Below are 26,268 nucleotides of genomic sequence, written 5' to 3'. Positions count from 1 at the left end.
TCTCTTCATCTCAAACTTCCCTGTTCAGATTCAGAGTTCTCTTCTCGCAGAAATTAGAATCCGGATTCTGTAAATTGGAAATTTAAAAGGGAATTGACCATATTGCCAAACCAGATAGCTCATTAAATTATTCGTTACACTCCCCACCCCCAATCCCCTATATGTTAATCCTGCAACCAGATGCCACTTTTTTTTGTGAAATGTCAGATATATTGTCCACCTTCGGTTCTTGTTGCTTTTTTATCCCAACACCCATTATGGGAAGGGGTGTGATGGGAAAGGCATCTGATTGGCTACAAACTGGCTCTGAAAGTGGATTTGTCAGCCCAACAAACTGTTATAAATTCTTCAGGTTGATGTGGCTGTATCATATCTACAAATTATCACCAGGAATTATACAAACCAGGAAGGTTTATAGCAAAATTAAACAGAAAATGCGAGAAATTCTCAGCAGGTCATACAACATCTGGAGAGAGGGACAGGACCAACAATTCCGGTCTTTTGCCTGACGTGGGAAAAGTTGGAGATGTAACAGGTTTTAAAGAAGTAATGGGCGTGCTGGGTTGGCATGTTTATTTTACTTTCAATTTAATTCATAGAATCATAGAATTTACAGTGCAGAAGGAGGCCATTTGGCCCATCGAGTCTGCACTGGCTCTTGGAAAGAGCACCCCACTCAAGCCCACAGCTCCACTCTAGCCCCAAAACCTAGCAACCCCACTCAACCTTTTTTGGACACTAAGGGCAATTTATCATGGCCAATCTACCTAACCTGCACATCTTTGGACTGTGGGAGGAAACCGGAGCATCCAGAGGAAACCCACGCAGACACGGGAAGAACTTGCAGACTCCGCACAGAGATTGACCCAACTGGGAATCAGACCTGGGACCCTGGATCTGAGAAGCCCTGTGCTAACCGCTATGCTACCGTGCTGCCCACAATTTCCTTTATTGTTCACTTTTGCTGTGCCGCAGACCCTAAAACCTGTTGCATCTCTAGTTCTTCCCCTCCACCCCCCAATTCTGGTGAACAGTCGTTGACCTGAAACCTTAGCTATGTTTCTCTCTGCATGGGTGCTGCCTGACCTGCTGAGCATTTCCAGCATCCATATTATTTTATTTCTGTATGAAGGCGACACCATGTTGATTCATCCTATGTGATACTGCTGAATTTTAAGAACTGTTTTAGCTGAATGAGATTGTTAGTCTGCAGCATCGTGAGAGTTAAAAATGAAATTTAAAATTTAAAATATAATGTCCCTCGAGTGGTAAGATTCCAACTATGTGCTCCCACGAGCGCTTGGATTCTTGGCAATTATCACCAAAGCAATATTCATTCAAGATACATGTCCAGAAATAAATTGGATCTGGTTTTGTTAATTATTGTAAGGCATTTTTTTTCAAAACTGCTTACATTTATATCTATCCTTTTGTATTTAATTTCTATTCTGGCTGTTAAATTTTTCTTAATTATATCTCCGCATTTGCGATGTTTATTATTTTAACTATTTTGCATATTGTTTGATCGATATCTAAATTACTTTGTTTTAATTTCACTATTGTACAGCCCTTAATTTTTCCAGGTGCACATTTTAATTTTGACTGCAAACTGAAGGCTACCCACTGGTAATGCATTAATGTCCAGCTGCTTTTGTGACTTACTTGGGGATCTGAGAAGATTAATTTTGTACTGGGCACGAGCTGATGAATATCCAGAATTGGCATGATGGCTATTGCCGAAGGGCAAATCTTTCAGTGTCTCACTTGCAGGGAGAAACTAACAGTTGTCAGTGTCGTGCTGTGTGTAGCTGTCTGTTTCTTTACGCACAAAGCTTGCTTGGTGGATGACCTACATTTCTTAGCCGCTTTTGTTTCTTCGATCAGCTCTGGGTTTGTTCTGTCTGAACTCCGCCTGTTCAAATGTGAGGCTAACTAAAGGAACCTGTAAAATTATAATGTCCATAATATCGATTCGTCCACCTTTCCCCTCCCTCCCAAAGTTGGGGGACGCTTGTCGGAGTGTTGTTTCATAGCTCTGGGGACCACTATAGGATCTCACTCTGGTGGCCCATGCGTGTGAACCTAAACATTTGTATGAGTGTTCCAACACCAAGGGTATAGCGGGGCAATGCTACCTTCTCACCTTGACTTTCACCAAGACCACTATGCTGCATTCATGAGCAGGGTAAAGAGATCCCCGGAAAAAAGGCAAACAATTAAAAAATTATTTTGATGCCACTATGATGAGTGTAAAGTTCAAAACGCATTGCTTAAACCTAAATACAGCGTAGTAAATATTCAATGATTGGTCCAGATTTTGCTGCTGATGGTGAAGGAATGGCGTTCGCTATTCAGCCCACAGGCAGCAGTCCACTAAGTTTTCTTTAGCTTCTCAGCAGAGATTTGCACTGAGTTAGTAGTATTTCACTCTCTGACCCATGCTAATCCTAATTTTATGTGACTCAGAATGGGATACATTGTCTCCACCCCTCCCCCAACCCCCTTATGGCTCTTGACCACTACATCTTTCAATGTAGTAAGCCACTCCATTCTCCTCCATTGCCCTTCCTGTGTGCTCCACCTCCATGGGACCATCCGTTGCTAGTTCTCTTCCTATCTGCACTTCATAGTGGACACATTTCCTGCAATGATTTCCTCTTGTCCAGCATAGTCGCTTCCAAGGGTTTGTCTTTGGTTCCCTGCTGGTTCTTATTTACCGACTGCCTCAGGTACCATGTGCATATATCAGTGCCTCAACCTTAATTTTCTGCCACTGACCTGGTTGCCATGGCTACTGTTGCGCTGTTTGACCATTTATTGGGATGACCCAGAACTTATTTTAGTTAAGCTACAAACCAAAGCTGTGCTGTTCAGTGCTTAGCAGGATCTTGAACCCCTTCGCCTCCAATTCCATCTCCCTTGCTGCCTGGTCGCTCAGTGTGACAATACAGAAGTGTGATTTGAACCCACAGCTCAGAGTTCTATTACTGAACCATAGTTGACAACTTTGTAATGTGGGACCAAGTTATTGGTATGATATTTGATTTGCACTACTGATGGGGAAAGGACCCCTGCCAGCAGCACAGCCATGTCAAATCACCCCCAGGGACCTTTTTTTTTGGTCTGTCTTCTTTAGATCCCTTTAAATTCTGAACCTCAATCTTTAAAAATGTTTAACTAGAAACTTTGTTCTCTGTATGCAGTTGTATAAAACCGATTGGAGGTAATATTTGATATTACACACTTGACCTTTTCCAGGGAAATGAACAAGGAATTGAAATACACGTTTGACATTTCAGATTTTAGTTGTTGACATTTCATAGTTTTTATAAAAAGAGTATGAGAATTGCATCAAGTGACATTTAGCTCGATTTATGATGATGTCAGAAGGGAATGGAAACCCTTAAAATAAATAATCTAGTTATGGAAATAATTTCCAGTTTTTACAAACGGTCACTGAACTATTGACCAAATTCACACTTTGTCACTTTTACTTCTGCTAAATACGGAGGCACACTTTGGTGTGAAAGTTTTAAAATATTTTAAATTTCAGTAATTTTTCTACGATCAAGATTCTCAATAAGCTAGAGTTTACTGTCAAAATGATAGGAAGATAAATGACACACATTATTATTACAAAAATGCCACAACAACTGTAGGCAAGGGGCAATTGTGCAGTGGATATTCAAGGGTCTGACTTGCACAGTTTCTCTGTTCGCTTCATAATAACGGCATCACATTGTCTGCCTCACCTTTGAAATGCATCGAATTGTGTGAAGTTACTGTTTCTTCACAGTAGATATGAACTAAACATGGCACAGTGTTGAACCTTGTCCGCTCCTGAACAAGCATCCGTGATAAGTTTTCATTGCTAGCAGTCAACCTCTCCAGTTCTGAAAATTAACTCTTACAAGTGTGCAATCTAGTTCCTTCATGTTTTAGTTGTTGGCGGTTTTAAAAAAAAAATCACATTTAATTCTTTCTTAAATTTATTTTTCCTTACCTTCTTTTATCTCAATCCAATCTTTCATTCCCTCTATTTATTTCTGTTTCTGCACCCAAATTCACCCATTCTAATTTACATTTCGTCCTCTGTCCTTGCAGTTTTATTGTCAGAATCCTTCAATCCTATTTGTTAACGAGGTATTTGTTGCTTGTCCTGTTCACCAGGCTCCCGACTGCCGTGTTTCACTTGCTGTAAGCTTACCAGCTCTCACCTACAGTGATCGACCACAGAATATATTAAAGAAATTAATCATCATATGCCGTTAGCCGCCTTGTTATAGCAAATTATAACCAACTATCACACTGCGTATGACTTTGCCGCCATCCCTTGTGATATTTTGCATTTCCCTTCCTTAAATGTAGAACTCAAGATTATGAATTTCCCCTTTGCTCTACTGCACAGGGATGGGCCTTTTCCACAGGTCCTTGGGAATTGCCAATAATGTTCTAATTTAGCTGTGATTCTAAATTGAGGCTCACTGCCAGAGATACACAGCTATGGTTTGTATGCTGCATTCATGGCTGTGTAGACAAGAACATGCCTATGGTTGCTTTTGTGAGGGCCACGAAGAATCCAGCACGAGTTTTAAGGATACAAAGTAATAACATTTATTCACAATAACATGTGTATATATAAAACAGCAGCAGCAGCAACTTCCCTTGCTGCACACTCCTTCCTGCTGGTTCCAAAATGGCCAGCTTTATTTATATTTGGAGTTTACTAATGGTTTCTCTGCCCCCCTCATTGGGGAAGCTCATACTCCCACAGGATTGTGGGATTGTCATTAGTCCCCAGCCAATGGTAAGCAGGCAGGTTATAACATCCCTCCCCCCCCAAAGTCCAAGGAATCCACCAAAGACCCTGGCGAAGGAGGGCGTCAGACTCGTTTTGCCGCAGGCCGGACACCATTTGCACGCGGCGCTGGATCAGGCGGCGTGTAACGAGACGGAGACTGGCGCTTCCGTGATGAACGGCGCGGTTGTACATCCACGGCCCGTGGATCCGAGGATTCCCCCTCTGATGCGTCCTGTGTCTCCATCTCGGAGTCAGAGTCTGCTGCCTCCGTCATGTCAGCGTCTCTATCACCATTCGGTTCTGTAACGACCTGCGCAGGCTTTGAGTGAGGCACCAGTGGAAGATTGTGAGGACTACCTTCCCTTGTCTCTGGTCTCTGCGGCTGTAGAAATGAGCTCCGGGGGCGGGGGATCTTTGGAGGGGATAGTCTTCTGGACCGAACGTGGTCTACATGTTTGCGCTGGAGACAACCCTGGGCTTGCACCTGGTAAGATATAGGGCCCGTTTGGCAAATGATTACGCCAGGAACCCACTGGGCACCACCAGCAAAATTCCGAACGAACACTGGGTCACCGGGTGCAAGCTGCCGAATCGGCCGATGCCGAGAAAATCCCTGTCCCTGCCGTTTTTGTGTGCGGCGTACTTTTGCGCCAATATCCGGAAAAACCATACTAAGGCGGGTGCAAAGTCTACGGCCCATTAGGAGTTCTGCGGGAGCTACCCCAGTCACCGCATGGGGGGTGGTCCTATACGTAAACAAAAAGCGAGCCAGTCTCGTGTCCATTGATCCGGAAGACTGCTTCTTTAGGCCTTTTTTGAATGTCTGCACTGCGCGCTCTGCCAACCCATTTGAAGCCGGGTGGTAAGGGGCAGTGCGGATATGGCGTATGCCGTTCATCTTCATGAACCTCGCAAACTCCTCACTCGTGAATGGAGTGCCGTTATCCGTGACCAGCACCTCGGGGAGGCCATGCGTACTAAAGGACAAACGCATCTTTTCAATTGTTGCGCAGGACGTTGTCCCCTGCATCTTATGCACCTCTAGCCATTTAGACTGGGTGTCGATTAATAGAAGGAACATGGATCCTTGAACAGGGCCTGCAAAATCTGCATGCAAGCGTGCCCAAGGCCGCCCTGGCCATTCCCAGTGATGTAGGGGCGCAGCCGGCGGAAGTTTCTGATGCTCCTGGCAAATGGAGCAGTTTTGGGCCACCTTCTCAATGTCGGTGTCGAGGCCTGGCCACCAGACATAACTCCGGGCCAACATTTTCATTTTGGTCACACCTGGATGCCCATTGTGCAAGTCTCTTAGTATCAGCTCCTGGTCTTTTTCCGGGACAATCACACGCGTCCCCCACAAGAGGATGCCTTCTTCCACGCTGAATTCTGACAGCTTGGAGGAAAATGCCCGCAACTCGCCTGGGAGCTGTCTATGCTGCCCACCATACAGGACTATGTGCCGAACCTTTGACAGGACTGGCTCCGTCTGGGTCCACTCACGGATCTGTGATGCCGTGACATGCAAGGTGTCCATAAAATGTAGTGTTGCAACCGCCTCACCGGTCGTGGGGGTCGGCATGGGGCCGGTCGATAAAGGCAATCGGCTCAGTACGTCGGCATTTGCTATCTGCGTTCCTGGTTTGTGCTCCAGAGAATACTCGTATGCAGCAAGCAACAAAGCCCAGCGCTGGATCCGTGCAGAAGCAATGGGCAGTATTGGCTTATCCTCTCTGAAAAGTCCCAGCAGAGGCTTATGATCAGTCACGATAGTGAAATGGTGGCCATACCCGTACTGGTGGAAGCGTTTCACCGCAAAAACCACTGCCAGGCCCTCCTTCTCGATCTGCGCGTACTTTTTCTCCGCTGCAGTCAATGTGCGGGAGGCGAAAGCGATCGGTCGCTCGGCCCCGTTCTCCATCTTGTGGGACAGGACGGCCCCAATACCATACGGGGCTGCATCACATGTGACGAGCAAAGGCTTTCCAGGATCATAGTGGGTTAGTAACCCAGACGACGACAATTGTTGCTTTACCCGCCGGAAAGCGGTTTGTTGCGGATGACCCCAAACCCAGGTGTCATTTTTCTTTAGCAGAAGGTGCAACGGGGCCAGCGTAGTTGCCAGATTGGGGAGGAACTTCCCGTAAGAGTTTACGAGACCGAGAAAAGAACAAAGATGGGAAGTGTCAGTCGGGGCGGGGGCCTGTTGAATCGCACGCACCTTCTCTGCGACGGGGTGCAAACCTTCGCGGTCCACCCGATAACCTAGGTAGACTACTTCCTTTGCCTGAAATACGCACTTTGTGCGACGTAAACGGACTCCAGCCTCCGAAAAGCGTCTAAGGACAGCCTCCAGATTTTCCAAATGTTCCTGCTCCAAAGTCCCTGTAATCAAAACGTCATCTAAGTAGACAGCAACACGTGGTAAACCTCTCAAAATGCCCTCCATAACACATTGAAAAATAGCGCAGGCAGAGGATACTCCAAAGGGCAACCGTGTATATTCATACAGGCCCCGGTGTGTATTAATCGTTACATATGTTCGGGAGGCAAGGTCCAGCTCCAACTGTAGGTAGGCGTGACTCATATCTAATTTTGTGAAGTAGAGTCCGCCTGCAAGCTTCGCGTAGAGATCCTCTATGCAAGGCATTGGATATCGGTCGAGTCGGGAAGCCGTATTCACTAAGTTTATAGTCGCCACACAAACGAACTGTGGCATCTGGCTTCATTACAGGTACAATTGGTGCTGCCCAGTCAGCAAAACAGACGGGCCTGATAATACCCAAAGTCTCCAAACGAGTGAGCTCACCTTCTACCTTCTCGAGCAAGGCGTAAGGCACCGGGCGCGCCCGGAAATAGCGCGGCGTGGCTCCTGGTTCGACTTGGATATGGGCTACGGCCCCTTGTATTTTCCCCAAACCAGGCTGGAATACATCTGGGTATCATCCTAGCACCTCAGTCAACCCTTCAGAAACTGTTTGGAGGATGTGCTGCCATTGCAACCGCAAATGGCGCAACCAGTCCCGACCCAACAGGCTGGGCCTGTGGCCGCGCACCACGATAAGTGGGAAACGCCCCTCCTGGCGTCCATAAACAACAGGGGTCATTGTAGTTCCTGCAATGTCCAGTGGTTCCCCCGTGTAGGTGGCCAACCTGGCCTGTGAGTCGGTAAATGTAAGGGTCTGTATACCCTGCTTGATGCGGTCGAATGTCCTCTGGGCGATCACGGAGACCGCTGCGCCAGTGTCCAACTCCATCTCAAGCGGGTGACCATTGACCCGTACTGTCACCTTAATGGGGGCCACACGGGGAGCTGCCACACAATGCAGCTGCAGGCAGTCACCCTCCGTCTCCACATCCTCAGGAGTAGTCGCCGCAGGTTCATCCACATGGAAGGTACGGCCCCTGGGCATGGTTCCTCATCCATTGGTTCTGGAGAAGGCTCCCTTCGGGGAGGAATGTCCGACGGCCACTGGCATCGGTCCAGACGTCGCCTCGCCCAAGGTACCGCAGGAGTGCGGGGGGACGTTTTCGGACGAAAGGGGTTGCGCCCCAAGGCATGCACTTCCATTCCCTGTAGCTCCTGCACTCCTCGTTCTGCGCTCTCTCGGGACAATATTATTTGAATGGCCTGTTGAAAAGTCAATGTTGGCTCAGCTAACAACTTTCTCTGGGTGGCCGCATTGTTAATACCGCAAACCAAACGGTCGCGTAACATTTCTGACAAGGTCTCACCATAGTCACAGTACTCTGCAATCCTGCGTAGCCTGGATAGAAAATCGGCAAGGGATTCTCCAGGGGTCCTCTCAGCGGTATTAAACAGGTAACGCTGGACTATCGTGGACGGGCTTGGGTTAAAATGTTGCCCCACTATATTCACAAGTTCATCAAACGTTTTGGTGTCCGGCGCAGCTGGGTACGAAAGGCCACCTGGCGCTCATTTTCGGTGATATTGTTTGCCCGGAAATAGTAACGCATCCGTTGTGCGTACTGGTTCCAGCTTTCCAGTGCAGCATCAAAAACATCCAAACGTCCGTACAGAGGCATGGTATAATAGAAAACAACTTCCAACCTGTATCCAACAAAAATCCAGGAAGGTAGCTTCAGCAGTGTAGACAGCTATTCACTTTAACCCTCGTCGCCAGTTTTGTGAGGGCCACAAAGAATCCAGCACGAGTTTTAAGGATACAAAGTAATAACATTTATTTACAATAACATATATATATATATATATATATATATATAACAGCAGCAACTTCCCTTGCTGCACACTCCTTCCTGCTGGTTCCAAAATGGCCAGCTTTATTTATACTTGGAGTTTACTAATGATTTCTCCGCCCCCCTCATTGGGGAAGCTCATACTCCCACAGGATTGTGGGATTGTCATTAGTCCCCAGCCAATGGTAAGCAGGCAGGTTACAACAGTTGCCTTGGGTATGATGACCAAATGTTCCAAAAATACACATTTCCCATGCTGGATTTTCTCTATAGCGCATGCACCTTTCATATGCTCTTATATCAAATTTACGTGTATACCTCTGTGATGCAGACTTTCCTTTATAATATAATTCACTTACAATAAAGTAACATAGCAAAGATTAAAAGTTCACTGGCCAAGATCTTTGCTTAAATTTGGTTTATCAGCTTATCAATTGTGCCTCTAAGGGAACTTTCTGAGTCAGAAAGCCACGCACTTGAGTCCTACTTGAGAGATTTGAGCCTAAATTGTGGTCATACACTCTAGTACTGTACTGAGGGGGTGCTGCCTTGTCGGAGCTGCTATCTTTTAGATGAGATGCTAACCATGATACCATTATAAAGAAGAGCAGGGTAGCTCTTCCTGGTGCCCTGGGCAGTAATTGACCCTCAACCAATATTATTAATACAGAATATCTGATCATTATCACATGGCAGGCTGTGCAACCTTGCAGTACACAAATTGGCTGCTGTGGTTCCTAAATTACAATGACTACATATCAAAAATACTCCCACTTGTTGCAAGGTGCTCCCAGATGATTGGAAGTTGTGAAAGCATGATGGGTGCGATTCAACGGAAACATTTCCAAGTGTCATTTTTGGCGCGTCTGGCAGGGTGTTTCTTGATGGCCGCATTGGCGAGATCATGGCCCATATTCAATGCCACTTAGTGCCAAAAACGAGCCCCCACGAGATTCTCACCATTACTGGCTGCCTCGACGTCTGATTTGCTGGACTCGCACTGCAGCTTCATGCCGGTAACAAGTGCGAGCTGCTTTTAAACGCTTGCTCACCACTCACTCCCAGTCAACACACAAGCATGCCAGCACACAGACCTGCATCGCTTTGGGGATGCCGAATTGCCCAGGCTTCAAAATACTTGGTGAACTCCTGGACCCCCTGCCTTACTGGACCTGCAGCATAAAGAAACGAACTAACTTGAAGCATTTGCTCTTTTTTGTTAACGTCTGATGCTGTTCGATACCGGAGAAAATGAGTTTTCATAATTTCCACTGCTGGTTTCTGTGGGCCCTCGAGGCAGTCATTTGGATGGGGTAGGGACAGGGTCTGCTTACCAGGAACAGTCATCATTACCTCTTTCCAGTGCGTCTGCTCCTTCCGTCAATTTGTTACGAGCTGTTTTCAAGCTGTTCATTAGATTGTGGTTCCTTCGGTAGCGCCAATGTGTTTTATTTCCATCAGTGTCTCAACTGCTGCCACCATGGGTGGGATTTTCTGAAAATGGGGCTGTGTCCCCACGCCGGCGGGAAAACCGGCGCCAACCACTCTGGCGTCATCAGCCCCCGAAAGTGAGGAATTCTCCAATTTCTCGGGGGCTAGTTTTACGGCGGAGAGGTTGGCGCCGCTCCAGCCGGCGCCGAATGGCCGGCGTGATCTCGGGCGTGCACGGACCGGCCGGCATATTTCCGCGCATGCGCAGACTGGCCGCCTTATTTCCGCGCATGCATGGACGTTTCCTTCTCCGCGCTGGCCCCCGGGCAATATGGCGGAGCCCTATAGGGGCCCGGCGCGGAGGAAAGAAGGCACCCCATGGAACCAGCCCGCCTGCAGATCAATAGGCCCCGATCGTGGGCCAGGCCACCGTGGGGGCCCGCCCCGGGGTCGGAACCCCCCCCACCCCCCAGGATCGGCCCCGCACACTTACCTGCCAGGTCCCGCCGTGCGTGAGGGGAGTAATTCATGCCGGCGGGACTGGCTAGAACTTTACAGCCACTCGGCCCAAACTTTACAGCCACTCGGCCCATTGGGACCCAGAGAATCGCCGGGGGGGGGGGCCACTGTCAACGGCCTTCAACCGGCGTGGCGGGAATCCCGCCGGCCCCCGATAAACGGCGCCAGAGAATAGGGCAGCAGGCGGCGGGGCGGGATTCGTGCCTCCCCCCGGGAATGCTCCGACCCGGTGCAGGATCGGAGAATCCCGGCCCATGTTCTGAGATGGACCTTCTATCTCGGCCTCTAAGGGTGGGACTGGGTTATTAAACAGACTGTACTCTGGTATCTGCTTTACACTTGTTTTTTAGCATGACTGCTAACAGATTACTGGGTCTTACACGCGGCTGACTAGTGTCAGTGCTATAACTTCATTTATACCATATATTAGCGTATTCCATCTGTTAACCCTTTATATTTGTTATATTCCCAAAGCGCTGCAAAGTAAAAGAGAAAATGTTTACACAGTGTGCTGTGATGATCTGAAGTGCACTGAAAAAGTGCTGGAAGCAGATTCAGCAGTAACTTTCAAAGGGGAGGTGGATAAATACTTGAAAGGCTGTAGGGAAAGAGAAGGAAATTGGCACTCAACTGAACAGCACTTCCAATGATGGGGACAAGTGGCCTCCTGCACTATTTAGATGCATGAATTGTGTATGAACGTGATCCATCTGACCTGTGTGATCAGAAGCTTATTTTACCTGCTCGGGTTTTTGGTGTGACTGCTGACGGTTAAGACACCGAAAAGCTGCTTGTTTGTGAACTGGAGTTCTGTTTGTAAACTTTGTCCTTTCTTCCTGCAATCTAGAATCATGTGAATCCAGCCATGGATTTTACTGAGACCCCACCGGGAATGCTGGCTCTTGACAACATGCTATCCTTTGCCAAGAACCACCAGGATGCTTACATTAGGGTAAGACCTGTTATTGAATCTTATGCGTAGTTACTGCAAACATCCCAGATCTTTGCACCGCCAACTGATGCCGTGTACATGGATCTGGGATACGAGAAGGAGGAGGCTATGTTTCAGTAGTCAGAGCCTTGGTTAAGGCTCTATCTCAAGGGTGTGTTCAGTTTTGGACACTCAACTCAGGAACAATATATTGGTCTGGGAGGGGGGGTGCAGTGTCGATTCACCAGAATAATACTGGGGTTTGGAAGGTCAAACTTCGAACATGTCTTGCATAAGCTTGAGGTGTATTCCCTCTCTAGATGAATTCTAAATTGAGAGGTTCGAAATGAAAAAGGGATTTGATCGGGAACATGCAGAGAAATTATTTCCTCTGAAGTGGCCTTCAACATCGAGGGGGCACATGGCAGCACGGTGGGCAGTGAGTAGCACTGCAGTCTCACGGCGCTGAGGTCCCAGGTTCAATCCCGGCTGTGGGCCCGTGTGGGGGCAGCACGGTGGCGCAGTGAGTAGCACTGCAGTCTCGCAGCGCTGAGGTCCCAGGTTCCATCCCGGCTCTGGGTCCGTGTGGGGGCAGCACGGTGACGCAGTGAGTAGCACTGCAGTCTCACGGCGCTGAGGTCCCAGGTTCGATCCCGGCTCTGGGTCCGTGTGGGGGCAGCACGGTGACGCAGTGAGTAGCACTGCAGTCTCACGGCGCTGAGGTCCCAGTTTCAATCCCGGCTCTGGGTCCGTGTGGTGGCAGCACGGTGGCACAGTGGGTAGCACTGCAGTCTCACGGCGCTGAGGTCCCAGGTTCGATCCCGGCTCTGGGTCCGTGTGGGCGCAGCATGGTGGCGCAGTGGGTAGCACTGCAGCCTCATGGCGCCAAGGTCCCAGGTTCGATCCCGGCTCTGGGTCCATGTGGGGGTAGCACAGTGGCGCAGTGGGTAGCACTGCAGCCTCACGGCGCTGAGGTCCCAGGTTCAATCCCGGCTCTGGGTCACTGTCCGTGTGGTGTTTGCACATTCTCCCCGTGATTGCGTGGGTTTCGCCCCCACAACCCAAAAAGACGTGCAGTGTAGGTGGATTGGCCACGCTAAATTGCCCTTTAATTGGAAAAATGAATTGAGTACTCTAAATTTATTTTAAAAAAGAGAAAAAAAAACATCAAGGGGGCATAATGTTAAAATTAGAACCAGGCCATTCACGAGCAGAAGCAAGATATGCTTTTTCCACACATAGGGTCGTGGTAATCCCAACTTCTCTCCTCCAAAAGGCTGTGAATCCCAGGTGAATCGGAGCATTCAAAGCTAAGGTCGATGGATTATTTTAGTTTAGGTTACAGTATTGAAGGTCATTGGAGGTGAAGTACAGATCAGCCATGACCTAATTGAATGGTGGAGCAAGCTTGAGGGGTTCCACTGCATAATTTGTTTAAATCATCGGCTGTATCTCTGCAGTTCAGATGCATTTTATTTGCATAATTTGTTTGCATATCAGAACTGGTGTCACCTCATTGCCACACCAGAGTTACTTCAGCCACTGTGCTGAATACAGTTAAATCAAATTACATACTGCACAGAAACAGGCCATTTGGTGCATCTACTCGGTGCTGTTGATTATACGTTACACAAGCTTACTTCCACTCTACTTCGTCTTATTCTATTTGCTTACTCTTCTATCCCTTTTCCCCTTGGCTACTGACCAGCTGATCCTTAAAACTGTGTTCAGCATCTGACCACGCCCTATGGTAATGACCTCCATAGTCTGACCACTTTCACTGTAATTACCTTTATCCTGAACTCTTTATTGGATTTGCAGTGACCACCTATTATAATGACCCCTAGTTTTGGACACTCCCATCTCTTATCCCACAAGAAATATCTTCTTTGCACCATATCAAACCCCTTCACAACTTTGCAAATCTATAACCAGTTAATTCTCTACTTTTCTGTGTTAATAATTTATCAGCTCTCCTACAAATGTGACTCATCGGTACTATGAACATAAAGTATATTATGGAATCCATTAGTGTCCCAATGGCATCGGTAATTGTTAGGGCCATGCACCAGCCTTAATGAGAGATCTATTTATTACATTGCAGAACGCATAATGCTTTCAAAATAAAAAAATGTTAGTAGTTGAAATTGACTACTGAGTAGGTTGATAAACTTGTCGTGACAAGTGGCAGGACAGTGGAGAATGAGTGACAGCCAACAGGCCCACAAAGTGAAGAGGAGACATGACACTCATTTTCATGCAGAAACCTATACCCACATGCAGAGAATATTAGTTTGATGTCTACAAAGGTGGGGGAGCTCGTTCAAGCCAGATCATCACAATCACATTTTTTTTTCTTTATAAATATAGAGTACCCAATTCATTTTTTCCAATTAAGGGGCAATTTAGCGTGAGCAATCCACCTAGCCTGCACATCTTTGGATTGTGGGGGCGAAACCCACACAAACACGGGGAGAATGTGCATACTCCACATGGACAGTGACCCAGAGCCGGGATCGAACCTGGGACCTCGACGCCATGAGACAACAGGGCTAACCCACTGTGCCACCGTGCTGCCCCCTTCACAATCACATTTGTAACCTCTTGTGTGTAGCCTTGCCTTTGTAATGGGTAACTTACATTGACAAATGCATGTCTATGTGGGCTCAGTATTATCGCAGTATGGTGTTGCACAGATCAACTAGGTGACAGACAGCCCTTTGAAGTACTGAAGAAGGACCTGTCTACTTGGAGATGGCAACATACTAAAAGTTTATGAAGACTCCGTTTTGGATTGGTCTGTTGCTATCTTTTTATCATCATGCATGAAAGATTAGCAACTAAACAAAATTAACGGCTGTGCCTCTGTGGTGCTTAGTGCACTAGCTCATGAAATTTAGAACATGAAATTATGCTGTTGAGAGAATTGTTTAATTGCCAGTATTCATTGTGCCTTGTTTTGTCAGTGTTTTGTAAAAATCGCCTGAAGATTCCAAAATTAATAAAGGGAGAGAAACAAAAGAACAATTTGAATGTTTTATTCAGAGACTGTTGTGAAGAACAAGGTTTCAAAATGCGGATGTCACCTCAACTTTGCTTCCTGCTCCATCCAAGTCCCTTAATTCTCTTAGTCTCAAAAAATCAATTGATTTCAGTCTTCAATATATTCAACTGCTGAACTCTGGGGTAGGAGAATTCTGAAGATTTGCAATCTTCCGACTGAAGAAATTTATCCTCAGCACAGTCGCAAACTGCTGATCTCCTTATCCTGTGATTACAAACCCCTAACATTAGACTCTCCAGTCAAGGGAAATAGCTTCTCAGCAGCTACTCTCCAATAATTTTATACATTTCTTAAGATCACTTATAATTTTTACAAATTCCGGAGAATATCGGCCCATTCTCCTTGTCCTCTTCTCAAAGGGCAACACTGCTTCGCTGTCTAAAATCCCCGTCTGGTCATTTTCAACTCTTTAATTGTTTCTCTCTACCAACCCACCCTTTTCGAACACAAGTTGCTTCGCTTGCTTTTATTCTATCTAGGATATTTGTTGAATTTCACAGAGTGGGTAAAAGCCTCCTGCTCAAAGAACATAAATAAGTTACTTTGATACCAGAAAACCAGAGTACCTAATTTTTTATTTCCAATTAAGGGGCAATTTACCACGGCCAATCCACCTACCCAGCACATCTTTGCAGATACGGGGAGAATGTGCAAACTCCTCACGGACAGTGACCCGGGCCGACTTTGATACCAGAAATTAAGAAAGAGTTTACAATAAATTCAAAGGTCTCTAGCAATCTGCATTAATTCTGTTCAATGTGCTATAATGCCAACCGGTACCATTTCATTACAGAAGCCAGGCCAGATAGTCAGAGATTACTCAAGATATTGGAACCATAGACATTTTTTAGATTTGCTGTTTCTCCACTTACTGCTGTGCATGATAACTCTTTGGGCCCAGACCCTTGCACCCAGGCAGCTCTAATTGGAGGTGCTTTTGGAAAAGGATGCTTTGTTCTTCACAGTGTTTTCAAGGGCCACCACCCACAGACGAGACTTTAAACTTGCACAAATAATCTGTGGTCACTGACAATGCCACAAATTCGGCCCTAGGCTAAAATTATGTCAAGTCCAGATCCTGGTTTCATCCGAAAACCCATATTATGTTGTGACTCATCGCCCATAATTGTGAGAAATATTTGGAAATCGGATATCCCTGCTGATCATTTCTATAGACATTAGATGGCACTCGCCACCAGTGATGTGAACAATTTCATTAATTTATTGCTTGATCAAAAGAGCTACTGGAATTTTATTCAGAAGAGAAAAGAAAAGTGGCAAACAACCTGGTCTTTTAATTGCTGACTTTAAACTTTCGCTGACCAGTTTGTGCTGGCAGAGATGAAGGAACATTTAGTTAGCACACTGCTCATGAGAACTGTTAATTATCCAAACGATAAGATAGGCTCACTGTCTGTTTTGGTGAGAGAGGGAACCAGTTGCATTCAGTAAGAAGGAAGCACAGTGCCAGCTTTATCGCTGGTTGCAGACTTTGAGGTTGCATGTTATTCATTGTAGGTTCTTCTGATAGTTTTGTCACAGCAACGTCCAAGTTTTCCGTTCCTTATAAAACAAATATTGGGCGCGATCTACCGGCCCCACTGCGCCCGAAAAGCAGCATGCCACGTCCTAACGTCGCCGGTAAATGATTGGAGATCCCATTCCCGGGATCTACCCAGCTTGCCACGCCTCGCGCGATCTTGCGACATGAAGCCCGCCCATGTTAGAGCGAGATAGCTAGTTTCATTTTAATATGCAGTTCCCGGAGGTAACCAAGATGTTTGGATCTACCCCCGTCGCCTTGGAGACCTCAGACGAGTGCCATTCACTACTGGTCTCCACAAACGGGGACCAGACGGAATGGCACTCGTGGGGGTCTCCCAGGGGATTGGAGGCCCCCAGGTGAATGCCCTCTGGGCAGGGTAGTACCCTGGCACTTTTGGTGCCACCGAGGTACCCTGGCAGTTCCAGCCTGACAATGCTACTGCACACTGGCAGTGCCACCTGGCCACATTGGCAGTCTCAGGCTGGCACCCAGGTGGCACTGCCCGATGCCATGCTGGCATTCTTTGCGCGGCGGTGATCGGGCGTAGATTGGCGTGTGTTGGGATTAGGAGGGGTGCAGGCGTCTCCTTACAATGAGTTAGGGCTGGGGTGGTTCAGGGTCGCTTCGGGTACTTGAGGGATTGGGACGTCACTTAAAAATGACGTCCCGATCTTTTCCTGCTCTGAGGTTTTTCGGCGAGCAGAGCTCGGCAGTGCAGGAAACGGGACTTAGTGCGGCCTCGGCCAGGCGACCCCACTGAGGCCCCATATCTAACCTGATCTACATTTGATAGCGTTCGTTCTCAGCACTGCGAGCGCCGGGAAACACGTGACAAAATGAGCTCACTATGGGACATAGTTCCCATTTGGTTAAACCACGGCCATTGTGTTATTGGCACAGATTCCAATTACCAGAATGGTGTGCTAATTGTATACTAATGTGTTTGATTGAGTGAAGCTATTGGCATTAATTGCGGTTTCGCTTCAACACACATAAAGAGGCACTTATTTAAACTGTAGTGTGGTTGATTTAGGAGGCGTATGTTTCTAATGTTTCGCTCTGTAAATGAATGTGAAACTCTGTAAAACCTGGCTTTCTGGATTAGAACATGGCTTGAGTGGGTCCCAAGACACCCCTCTATTCTGTATTTCAAATGAAGATAAAGGGAATCTGAAAATAAAACTATTGCCAGCAGCAGAAGATCTTTGCAGTCATTATTATGGATCAGCATGACATTCTTCCAACTCTTTAAACATTAGATGTAACTTGAGCAAAATAAAAACGGCAGAATATATTTGGGTTGCTTGCTCAGATGTAACTACTGCAGAGATCACAGTATGACATAGCCTCTGGACAGAGAATAATGCAAGGAGAAAACTTTGAAACTTTTGACTGAATTCAGAAAATTGTTATTGAATTGCTTTATAATGTCAGCAAACACGAGCAATCCTGATCCGTGCTCAATCTGCACTCGGGCTGCCAGCTCTTCCCAATTGCCCTGGCATCTCCAGTAATTAAAGATAAATTTTCTGGACACGGCTGCTAGCCACTTGGAGGAAAAATCAATGGGACATTAATTTGGTGTATTTTTAGGTTTTGTGTATCGATTCATAGATTAGTGCAATGCTGGAGAAGCCCATTTAACCCACCATGCTTGTGATTGCGTTATTGAGGGCTGTGCAGTGAATGCTGGCCATTCCAGTAATGCCCACATCCCATAAATGATTAATCCAATTAGTTTAATTCCACTGCTCTTTACCTGTATTCCTGATTTATTTTCCCTCCATCTGTTTCAGTATTGAATTTGCTTCCACCACTCTTTCAGGCATCGCACTCTAGATTATCATAATTAACTGTGTTAAAAAATTCTGATTACCCCCCACCCTCGCTCATCATCTTGTTTTTTTGCTAATTACCTTAAATCGGTGCCCTTTGGTCTTTAGACATTGTCTTGCATCTTTGACTTTGTCCATATATATATGTTTCTGGAACATACCTCTTCATTCACCTGAGGAAGGAGCAGTGCTCTGAAAGCTAGTGTTTGAAACAAACCTGTTGGACTTTAACCTGGTGCTGTAAGACTTCTTACTGTGCTCACCCCAGTCCAACGCCAGCATCTCCACATCATGGCTAAATGGGATAGATTTTGAACAGATTCAACAACTCAAGACTCGGCATCCATGAGGTACTGCAGGTCATCATCAGCAGCAGAAATGTATTCAACCACAATCTGTAACCTCTTGGCCCGGCATATCCTCCATTCTACTATTATCATCAGGATGGGGAGTAACCATAGCCAATGGAGAGTGCAGAAGGTGCCGCCAGGAACAGCACCAGGCGTCAATCTGGCAATGTTTCAAAACTGGACTCTTTGCGGCCAAACAGCGGAAGCAGCATGCGATAGAGTTAAACGAGTCCACAGCCAACTGATCAGATAGCTTTGCAGTCCTGCCACATCCAGTTGTGAGTGGTAGTGGACAATTTAAAAAAACTATCTGGAGGAAGAGGCTTATCAAATATCCTAATTCTCAATAATGGGAGAAGCCAGTACATCAGTGCACAATACAAGGCTGAATCATTTGCAGCCACCTTCAGCCAGAGTTGCCGAGTAGATAATCCATCTCAACCTCCTCTGGAGTTCCTCAGTGTCAAAGATGTCAGTTTTCAGCCAATCTGATTCACTCCACGTGATATCAAGAAATGGCTAAAGGCACTGGACACTGCAAAGGCTTTGAGCCCTGACAACATTTTGGCAATATTACTGAAGACTTCTGCTCTTGAAATGGCTGTGCCTCTAGCTACGCTGCTCCAGTACAGCTACAACACTGACATCTACCAGCAATCTGGATTATTGCCCAAGTATGCCCAGTCCCAAAAAAAGCAGGACAAATCCAACCTGGCCAATTACTGCCCCATCAGTCTGCTCTTGATTGTCAGCAAAGTGATGGAATGTGTTGTCGACAGTGCTATGAAGCTTCACTTGCTCCGTAATAACCTCACTGATGTTCAATTTGAGTTCCGCCAGGGACACTCAGTTCCTGACATCAATACCTTGATTCAAACATGGACAGAAGAACGGAAGTTAGAGGAGAGTTGAAAGTGACTGTCCTTGACATCAAGACAGCATTTGACCAGTTGCGGTATCAAGGCACTCTCGCAAAACTGGAGTCAATGGGAATCAAAATGGGGGAAGGAGGGGACAGAATCTCTCCACTGACTGGTGTCAACTCTAGCACAAAGAAAGATGGTTGTGGTGGTTGGAGGTTAACCATCTCAGTCCTGAGATGCCCAAGCATCTTTAACTGTTTCATCAATGACTTCCACTTAGCCTCTTGATGACTGTACAATGTTCAGCACCATTTGTGATTGCTCAGATACTCCAGAAATCCGTGCCCAAATGCAGCAAGACTTGGACAACATTCAGGCTTGTGTTGGAAAGTGGCAGGTAATATTTGTGCCACACAAATGCCAGGCAATGACTGTCTCGAGCAATAGTGAATCTAACCATCTCCCCTTGACATTCAATGGCATGACCATCACTGAATCCCCCTTTATCAAATTCCTGGGGGTTACCATTGACCAGACACTGAACTGGACCAGTCATATAAAAGCTGTGCAGGTCAGAGGCTGGGAATTCTACAGCAAATTTCTCACTTCCTGACTCCCCAAAGTCGATCCACGATCTTTGAAGATGGAAGCCAGGAGTGTGATGGAATACTCTCCACTTGCCCGGAGGAGTGCAACACTCAGGGAGCTTGACAATGCAGGACAAAGCAGTCACTTGGTTGGCACCCATCGACCATCATAAACAGTCACTCTCTCCACCACCGATGCACAGTGGCAGCAATGTGCATCATCTACAAAATGCACTACAGCAACTCACCAAGGCTCCTTCCACCGCACCGTCCAAACCCGTGACCTCTACCACTTAGAAGGACAAGGGCAGCAGATGCCTGGTGATGCCACCACCTTCCTCTCCGTGCCAAACACTATCTTGACTTGGAATTATATCACCGTTCGTGAATTCCCTAACAGCACTGTGTGGGTTTCTACACTACATGGGCTGCAGCGGTTAAGGAAGGTGTCTCCAATTAGGGATGGTCAACAAATGTTGACTTAGCCATTGATGCTCACATCCCATGAAAGAACTATAACAAAATTACCTATCAAAACCCAACTTAATTTTGAACATCTTCAAGCAAACGTCTCCTTAACCTTCCCTGCTCATGGGAGAACATCCCCAACGTTTCTAGTCCACTATGTAAGTGAAATCCCTCATCTCTGGTACCATTTTCTGCACAAGCTTTAACATCTTGACATTCTTCCTTAAAGTTTTGTGCCCAGAATTGGACACACTAATCCAGCTGGAGTTTAACCAGTGATTTATTTAGCAGTGTTCATAAAGCCAAGGATCTCATATGCGTAACATCCTTCGCAGCTTGTCCTGCCAACGTCAAAGATTTGTGTGTGTGTATATAGCCATCAATGAATGTGTCTACTTCCTGGTGTTTCTTTCCTCTGTCTGCACCATCCCAATCTTCCTGGTAGTTTTCTGTGACATTTAATCTCTTCCCTAATATCAACCTGTGAATTATTGTGGAATACTGTAGGAAATGAGAGGGATTGGGAAATGTTGAGGGAATAAGTAGAATAGAGGTACAATTAGAGTGAGAAAGAGAACAGAAATGAGTGAGAAGAAGCAGGAAGGGAAGTGAACAAGGTAAAAGCAGTGAATAGAGGAGGGAGTGAGGGTGAGGAAAATCAACTGTCAACAGCCCTGTGGTACAGGGGGCAGCCTTACTTTTTTTTTAAAAAAACCTCTGCAAATAACAAAATTAGCATTAGTAAAAATAATTGGCTTGTTTGTTTATAAAAAAAAAAAAAAAACCTGAATTGTTTCACTCATGTCCTTTGTTCTTACCCAGTGTGCCCTACATGGTCTTCAGTCTGGTAGCAATGTAGTTGACTCTAAACTGCCCTCTGAAGTGCTTGAGTAGCGAATCACTCACTGGTGCTACTGCCTTCTCAGGGCAAATAGGGATTGACAATAAATGTCAGAAACGCCATGAGATGCTCAGTTCTGGGGATTGACAATAAATATCAGATACGCCAGGTGATGTCCCTGTTCCCAAGAATTAATATATTATTAAAAGGATTGGGATGGGGAGGAAGAGAGGGGGGGAGACTATTAAGAGATGGTTAGGATGACCAGATTCTTTGAGGAGTGCAGTGGTCCCATTGGAAAGTAGGCAAGTAACCATGGAATGTGAAGACCATTGCCCTATAACCTTGGTTACACAAACATCCAAGGTAATGTTCGAGGCCCTAGCAAGCAGACTGGAAGCCAAAGCAAACCATTGTATCAGTTGTGATCAACTCGGGTTTAGGAAGGGCTTTGGAACTCGAGAGACTTTAGCAGTGATGAGAATGTTAAATAGAAGAAGCAAAGAATACCAGCAAGAAATGTACAACTACTTTGTTGAGAAAAATCTTGCAATCAGATGAACAGGCGTAAGCTGTTGATGGTGTTGGAGGTGATCAGAGTTGACTGGAGAGATAAAATAATGATTGTATCTCTGTCCATGGGGCAGACTGCTACACTCAGGACAGAATTTGATGAAACTGAACTTGGTGTAATTGGTTTGGCGTGAGACGAGACTCTCTTCTCTCATCATTGCTCTTCAACATCTGTGTGGAAACCGTGATAAAAGAAGCAATAGATGAAGTACAGAAAGGTTTCAAAGTAGGAAGTCAATTGGTCAAGGTAGTGAAATTTGCAGATGACCAGCCCCTCACGTATAGCACAGCAGAAGATCCACGGAGACTACTGGATAGAAAGAATGAAGTGGTGATAACTCTCAGAATGAAAATTGATGTAAATAAAACATTTAGAAGGTTGGAAGAAATAATATTGGGAATGTAGAGGTTAGGATAAATGATTAACAGGTGGAACAAGTATCACAGTTCAAGCATCTTGTCAGAAGATGGTTGTTCCATAAAGAGATCAGGGCCAAAATAGCAATTGGGAAGAACACATTCATCAAACATTAAGAATTGCTCAGCTTAAGAATGAAATTTCAAGAAAAGAATGATCAGGATTTGTCTGGGTGTCCGGTGCTGAAACATGGACCTTGAGGAAAAACGGACAGCCAAAGATTAGAAATTGTGAAATGTAGTTCTGGAGAAGGATGGAGCAGGTCAGTTGGGGAGAAAAACGAGAACAGTGAAGAACTCTTAAGGAAGGTGGAGGAGAAAAGATTGTTGGTGAATACCATCAAAAAAGCAACAAGGTTGGATTGACCATATTCAAAGGCATTGAGAACTCACTGAAGGAAGCAATTGAAGGAAGATCAGAGGAATGCAGACCACAGGGAAAAAGAGATGATGTTGATGGACAACTGGAGATTGAAAATGGGAGTTTCCCACAGGCAACTGAAGATAAAATCGCAAGTCAATGTGGAAAAATGAGCAGAGGACCAATCCTTAGGCAGATCACTATTGTTACTAAATTTATTACAAAGTACAAGTCTCATTTTAGGATGTTCCTGAATGCTTTATAGCCAATTAACTACTTGTTAAGAGAAGTCACTATTGTAATGTAGAATACACAGCCAGCAAAGTGTAATAATGACCAGATAATCTGATTTAATGATGTTGGTTGAGGGACAAATATTACCCAGGGCACCGTGAAGGACTTCTCTGCCTTTCTTTGAAATAGTGCCATAGGATTTTTTATGCCCACTTGAGAGGGCAAACTCTGTAAAGATTGCGTTTTTGCAACTCAGGATCTCAGAATGTAAAAAGTAAGTAAAGTCGCCACAGTCCTAGGTGAACATAGGCTGCTTTCCCCTTTGAGGGGGCGAGCTGACTGGTGGTGATTTAACCTGAGGATCACCACACCTTTGGTGAGGGGCAAGGTTGAGAATTGAACCCGCGCTGGTCTCGCTCTGCATCAGGAACAAGCTGCCAACCAACTGAGCCAAACTGACCTCAGAATGTAGTACTTCCTTAATACTGCACTGAAGTATCTGGGGTGGGGCTTCAACCCACAACCTTCTGGCTCAGAGGCAAGAGTGTTACCACCGAGTCACGGCAAATGCAGATAATGTATTAGGTTGTGGACTGCCACCAGACCTGTGGGACATTTCCCTTTCTTGACGATTACTTGTCATGGATTCAGTTCTTATGCCAGACAACCTAAAATAAGAAGAAAATTCAGTGCTCAAATTGTTGTAGAGTTGAATGGTTATTATCGACGGAGGTATGGAGCACGGTTGTGAGGCTACTAAATGCAGCTTGACGTCAGAACAGCAGGGGCAGTATCGTACTATGTGGTTCACCTGAATCAGGAACTATGATTCCAATAGTGGCTTGAACAATGAATGTGTTAAAAGGAAATCTCTTCACCAGTTATTTGTTGCTGTTTTGCATTAATTCATATAGAACAATTGATAGTTGCTGTCATCTGTAACATTTATTCATTGTTAATTTAAATATATATTGAATATTCTAATGCCCTTTGTTGGAAGATCTCCCAAACCTGACATGCCGTGGCTGATTAGAGCATAAATTGCAGTGCCTGGAATAGCAATGCACCGTGCACAGGACAAATTGCAGTGCCTGGAATAGCAATGCACCGTGCACAGGACAATTCAAGCACAGCGGGGTGGGTGGCAGTTGGGGTGTGTGATTTCGAATTGAAATATTGCAGTGACTTCGAGACATCAATCAGCTCCAGGACTTGTCGTGTTCTGTGACCTTGTGGAAACGAGGCATAGGATTGTATGTGGGTTTTTTTTATCTTTGAGTGATAGCCGGAGGGGTGCTTTCTCTTCTCTCTGGGGTGGAAGGGGAGGCAATGTCTGTCACTGTTCATGAATGAGATTTGATATTTCCAACCAAGCTTAAAGCAAGCCGGAATTACACTCTCTCTACGTTACCTGCTTACACCTACATCCCATTCCGAGGTTCAAATCCCATCGGCAGCGTTGTTATTTTATGACTCCTTGTCTAAATGTGCAAGGATTTGGTGCCAGGAATATATGCAATTGAAACAATTTGATATTTGTTCAGCTGTCAAGCTAAAATCTGATATTGAGCTGTGTGACTCATCTTCTGTATGACTCTTTAAGAGATTGATAAACCTCTAAGCTTTCAGCATTTGATGGAAAATCTCTCTTAAGAAATTTCTTCCTTCCCCCTTTTACTTGCTGCTTCACCTCTCAGTGGGCTACTTCCTGTAATGGTACTCTGAAAAAGGCTGTTGGGGAATGGACATGCATTGCTCAGTATTACACTTGCATTATTACTGTGCTGGGCTAAGACTAGAACCAGGAGACACAGTTTAAAAATAAGAGGTCACTCATTTGAGGCAGCAATCGGGAGAGAGGATCTTTTCCCCGGGGGTCGATATTTGGGGCAATTCTCTTGCCCACAGAGCGGTGGAGGCAGGTTCATTGAATATAATTAAGACTGTGTTAAAGGGATTATTGATCGACAAGGAAGCCACAAAGAATAGGGGGTACACAGAAAAGTAGAGTTGAGACCACAGTCAGATCAGCCATGATCTTATGATTGGTTGAGCAGGCTCAAGTGGACTGAATGGACTATTGCTCCTAATTTGTATGTTTGTATGATCCGATTCTTCGCTCTCTCTTGCCCATCCCATTTATGGGTAAGAGCTTTGCCCAGCGCTTTCCTAATGTGGCAAAGCTTGAGATTAGGATCTTGATGTATTCACATTTACTTCACATTTGTACGTCTGGCCAGTAGTTGTCAGCCTGCATATCCGAAAACCCCTAATTGTAATTCAAGAAGTCTTAATTGCAGTAATTATGTGGTAGGAGAAGACTAGCGGGTTTACCTGCAGTGCAGGTGATTGCCACAAACCCACTACATGCCATTCTGTGGTTAGAATTCTGATATGCAATTGTGCAGATTATGCACAACATATTAAGTCTGCACACTAACTCTGAAAAGGTTTTTCTGAAGCTATCCTGGAGCCAACTTCTCTTGCTTGCCATCAAATATTGCAAAGCTATTCTAAGTAAAGCAGTGACACATTGTGTAAGTTAATTTTCTTTGCAGGTGCAGTGTATCAAATGCAACTACCCAAAAACCTGTATTGTTTTAAAACTCAACATTTGTATAAGCTGCCATGTATCAATTTTATTTATTATTATAGTAAAATAACTAATCAGCATAATTTGGCTAGGAGCTGCACTGGCATGGTGTCACGCCGCATTGTTAGTGGCATCGCGGGCCAGTCTTTTCTGCTCTTTAAGTGGACCAAGCGGCCCTTGACCCCACCTGACCTGGTTTGGCCCAGTCAATCCAATCCTTACTTTGAATCTAGCACAGCCTGCAAGTCAGCACTTTTTATTATTATTTTTTTTAATGTTATTTCTTCACAATTATGTATTCTCTTGTGGAAAACGTTAATAAAAAATAAACTCATTCACCTGATTTTATGTGCCTCCTGTTAATTGGATTAAAGTTCTGATTTTTTTTTCCTCCAAAATCTGGCACAGATGCAGTCCTGAGGTTGCTGGTTTTGAGACACTGTACCTGAATTGATATAAGTGGAAATGTATTGTGGGGAGTCCAGAACTGGGTCTATGGGTGGGATTCTCCAGTACCCCGCGTTTCTCGGCAGCTTGCCATTCATTGGTGATGGGATTTTCTCTTCCGACCACTCATCAATGGAATTTTCCATTGAAGCCATCTGATGCCGGGAAACCCGTGGACGGGGGTGCACTGCT

At 45.6% G+C, this 26,268-nt stretch overlaps 1 protein-coding gene across 3 annotated transcripts in view; it reads left to right on the top strand.

The window, feature by feature from the left end:
* elmo1 (engulfment and cell motility 1 (ced-12 homolog, C. elegans)) overlaps positions 1–26,268 on the top strand; it is a 370,865-nt gene that overhangs the window by 179,227 nt on the left and 165,370 nt on the right. For all 3 annotated transcript variants that reach the window (XM_072509748.1, XM_072509746.1, XM_072509747.1), the window contains one exon: positions 11,814–11,918. In XM_072509748.1, coding sequence (XP_072365849.1) covers positions 11,814–11,918 — 105 coding nt within the window. The remainder of the gene's footprint in view (positions 1–11,813; positions 11,919–26,268) is intronic.

This window comes from Scyliorhinus torazame, chromosome 6 (genome assembly GCF_047496885.1).
Source record: "Scyliorhinus torazame isolate Kashiwa2021f chromosome 6, sScyTor2.1, whole genome shotgun sequence".
NCBI classification, from domain to species: Eukaryota; Metazoa; Chordata; class Chondrichthyes; order Carcharhiniformes; family Scyliorhinidae; genus Scyliorhinus; species Scyliorhinus torazame.
The sequence above is the reverse complement of the archived record's forward strand: the minus strand, read 5'-3'. Positions and strand labels throughout refer to the sequence as shown.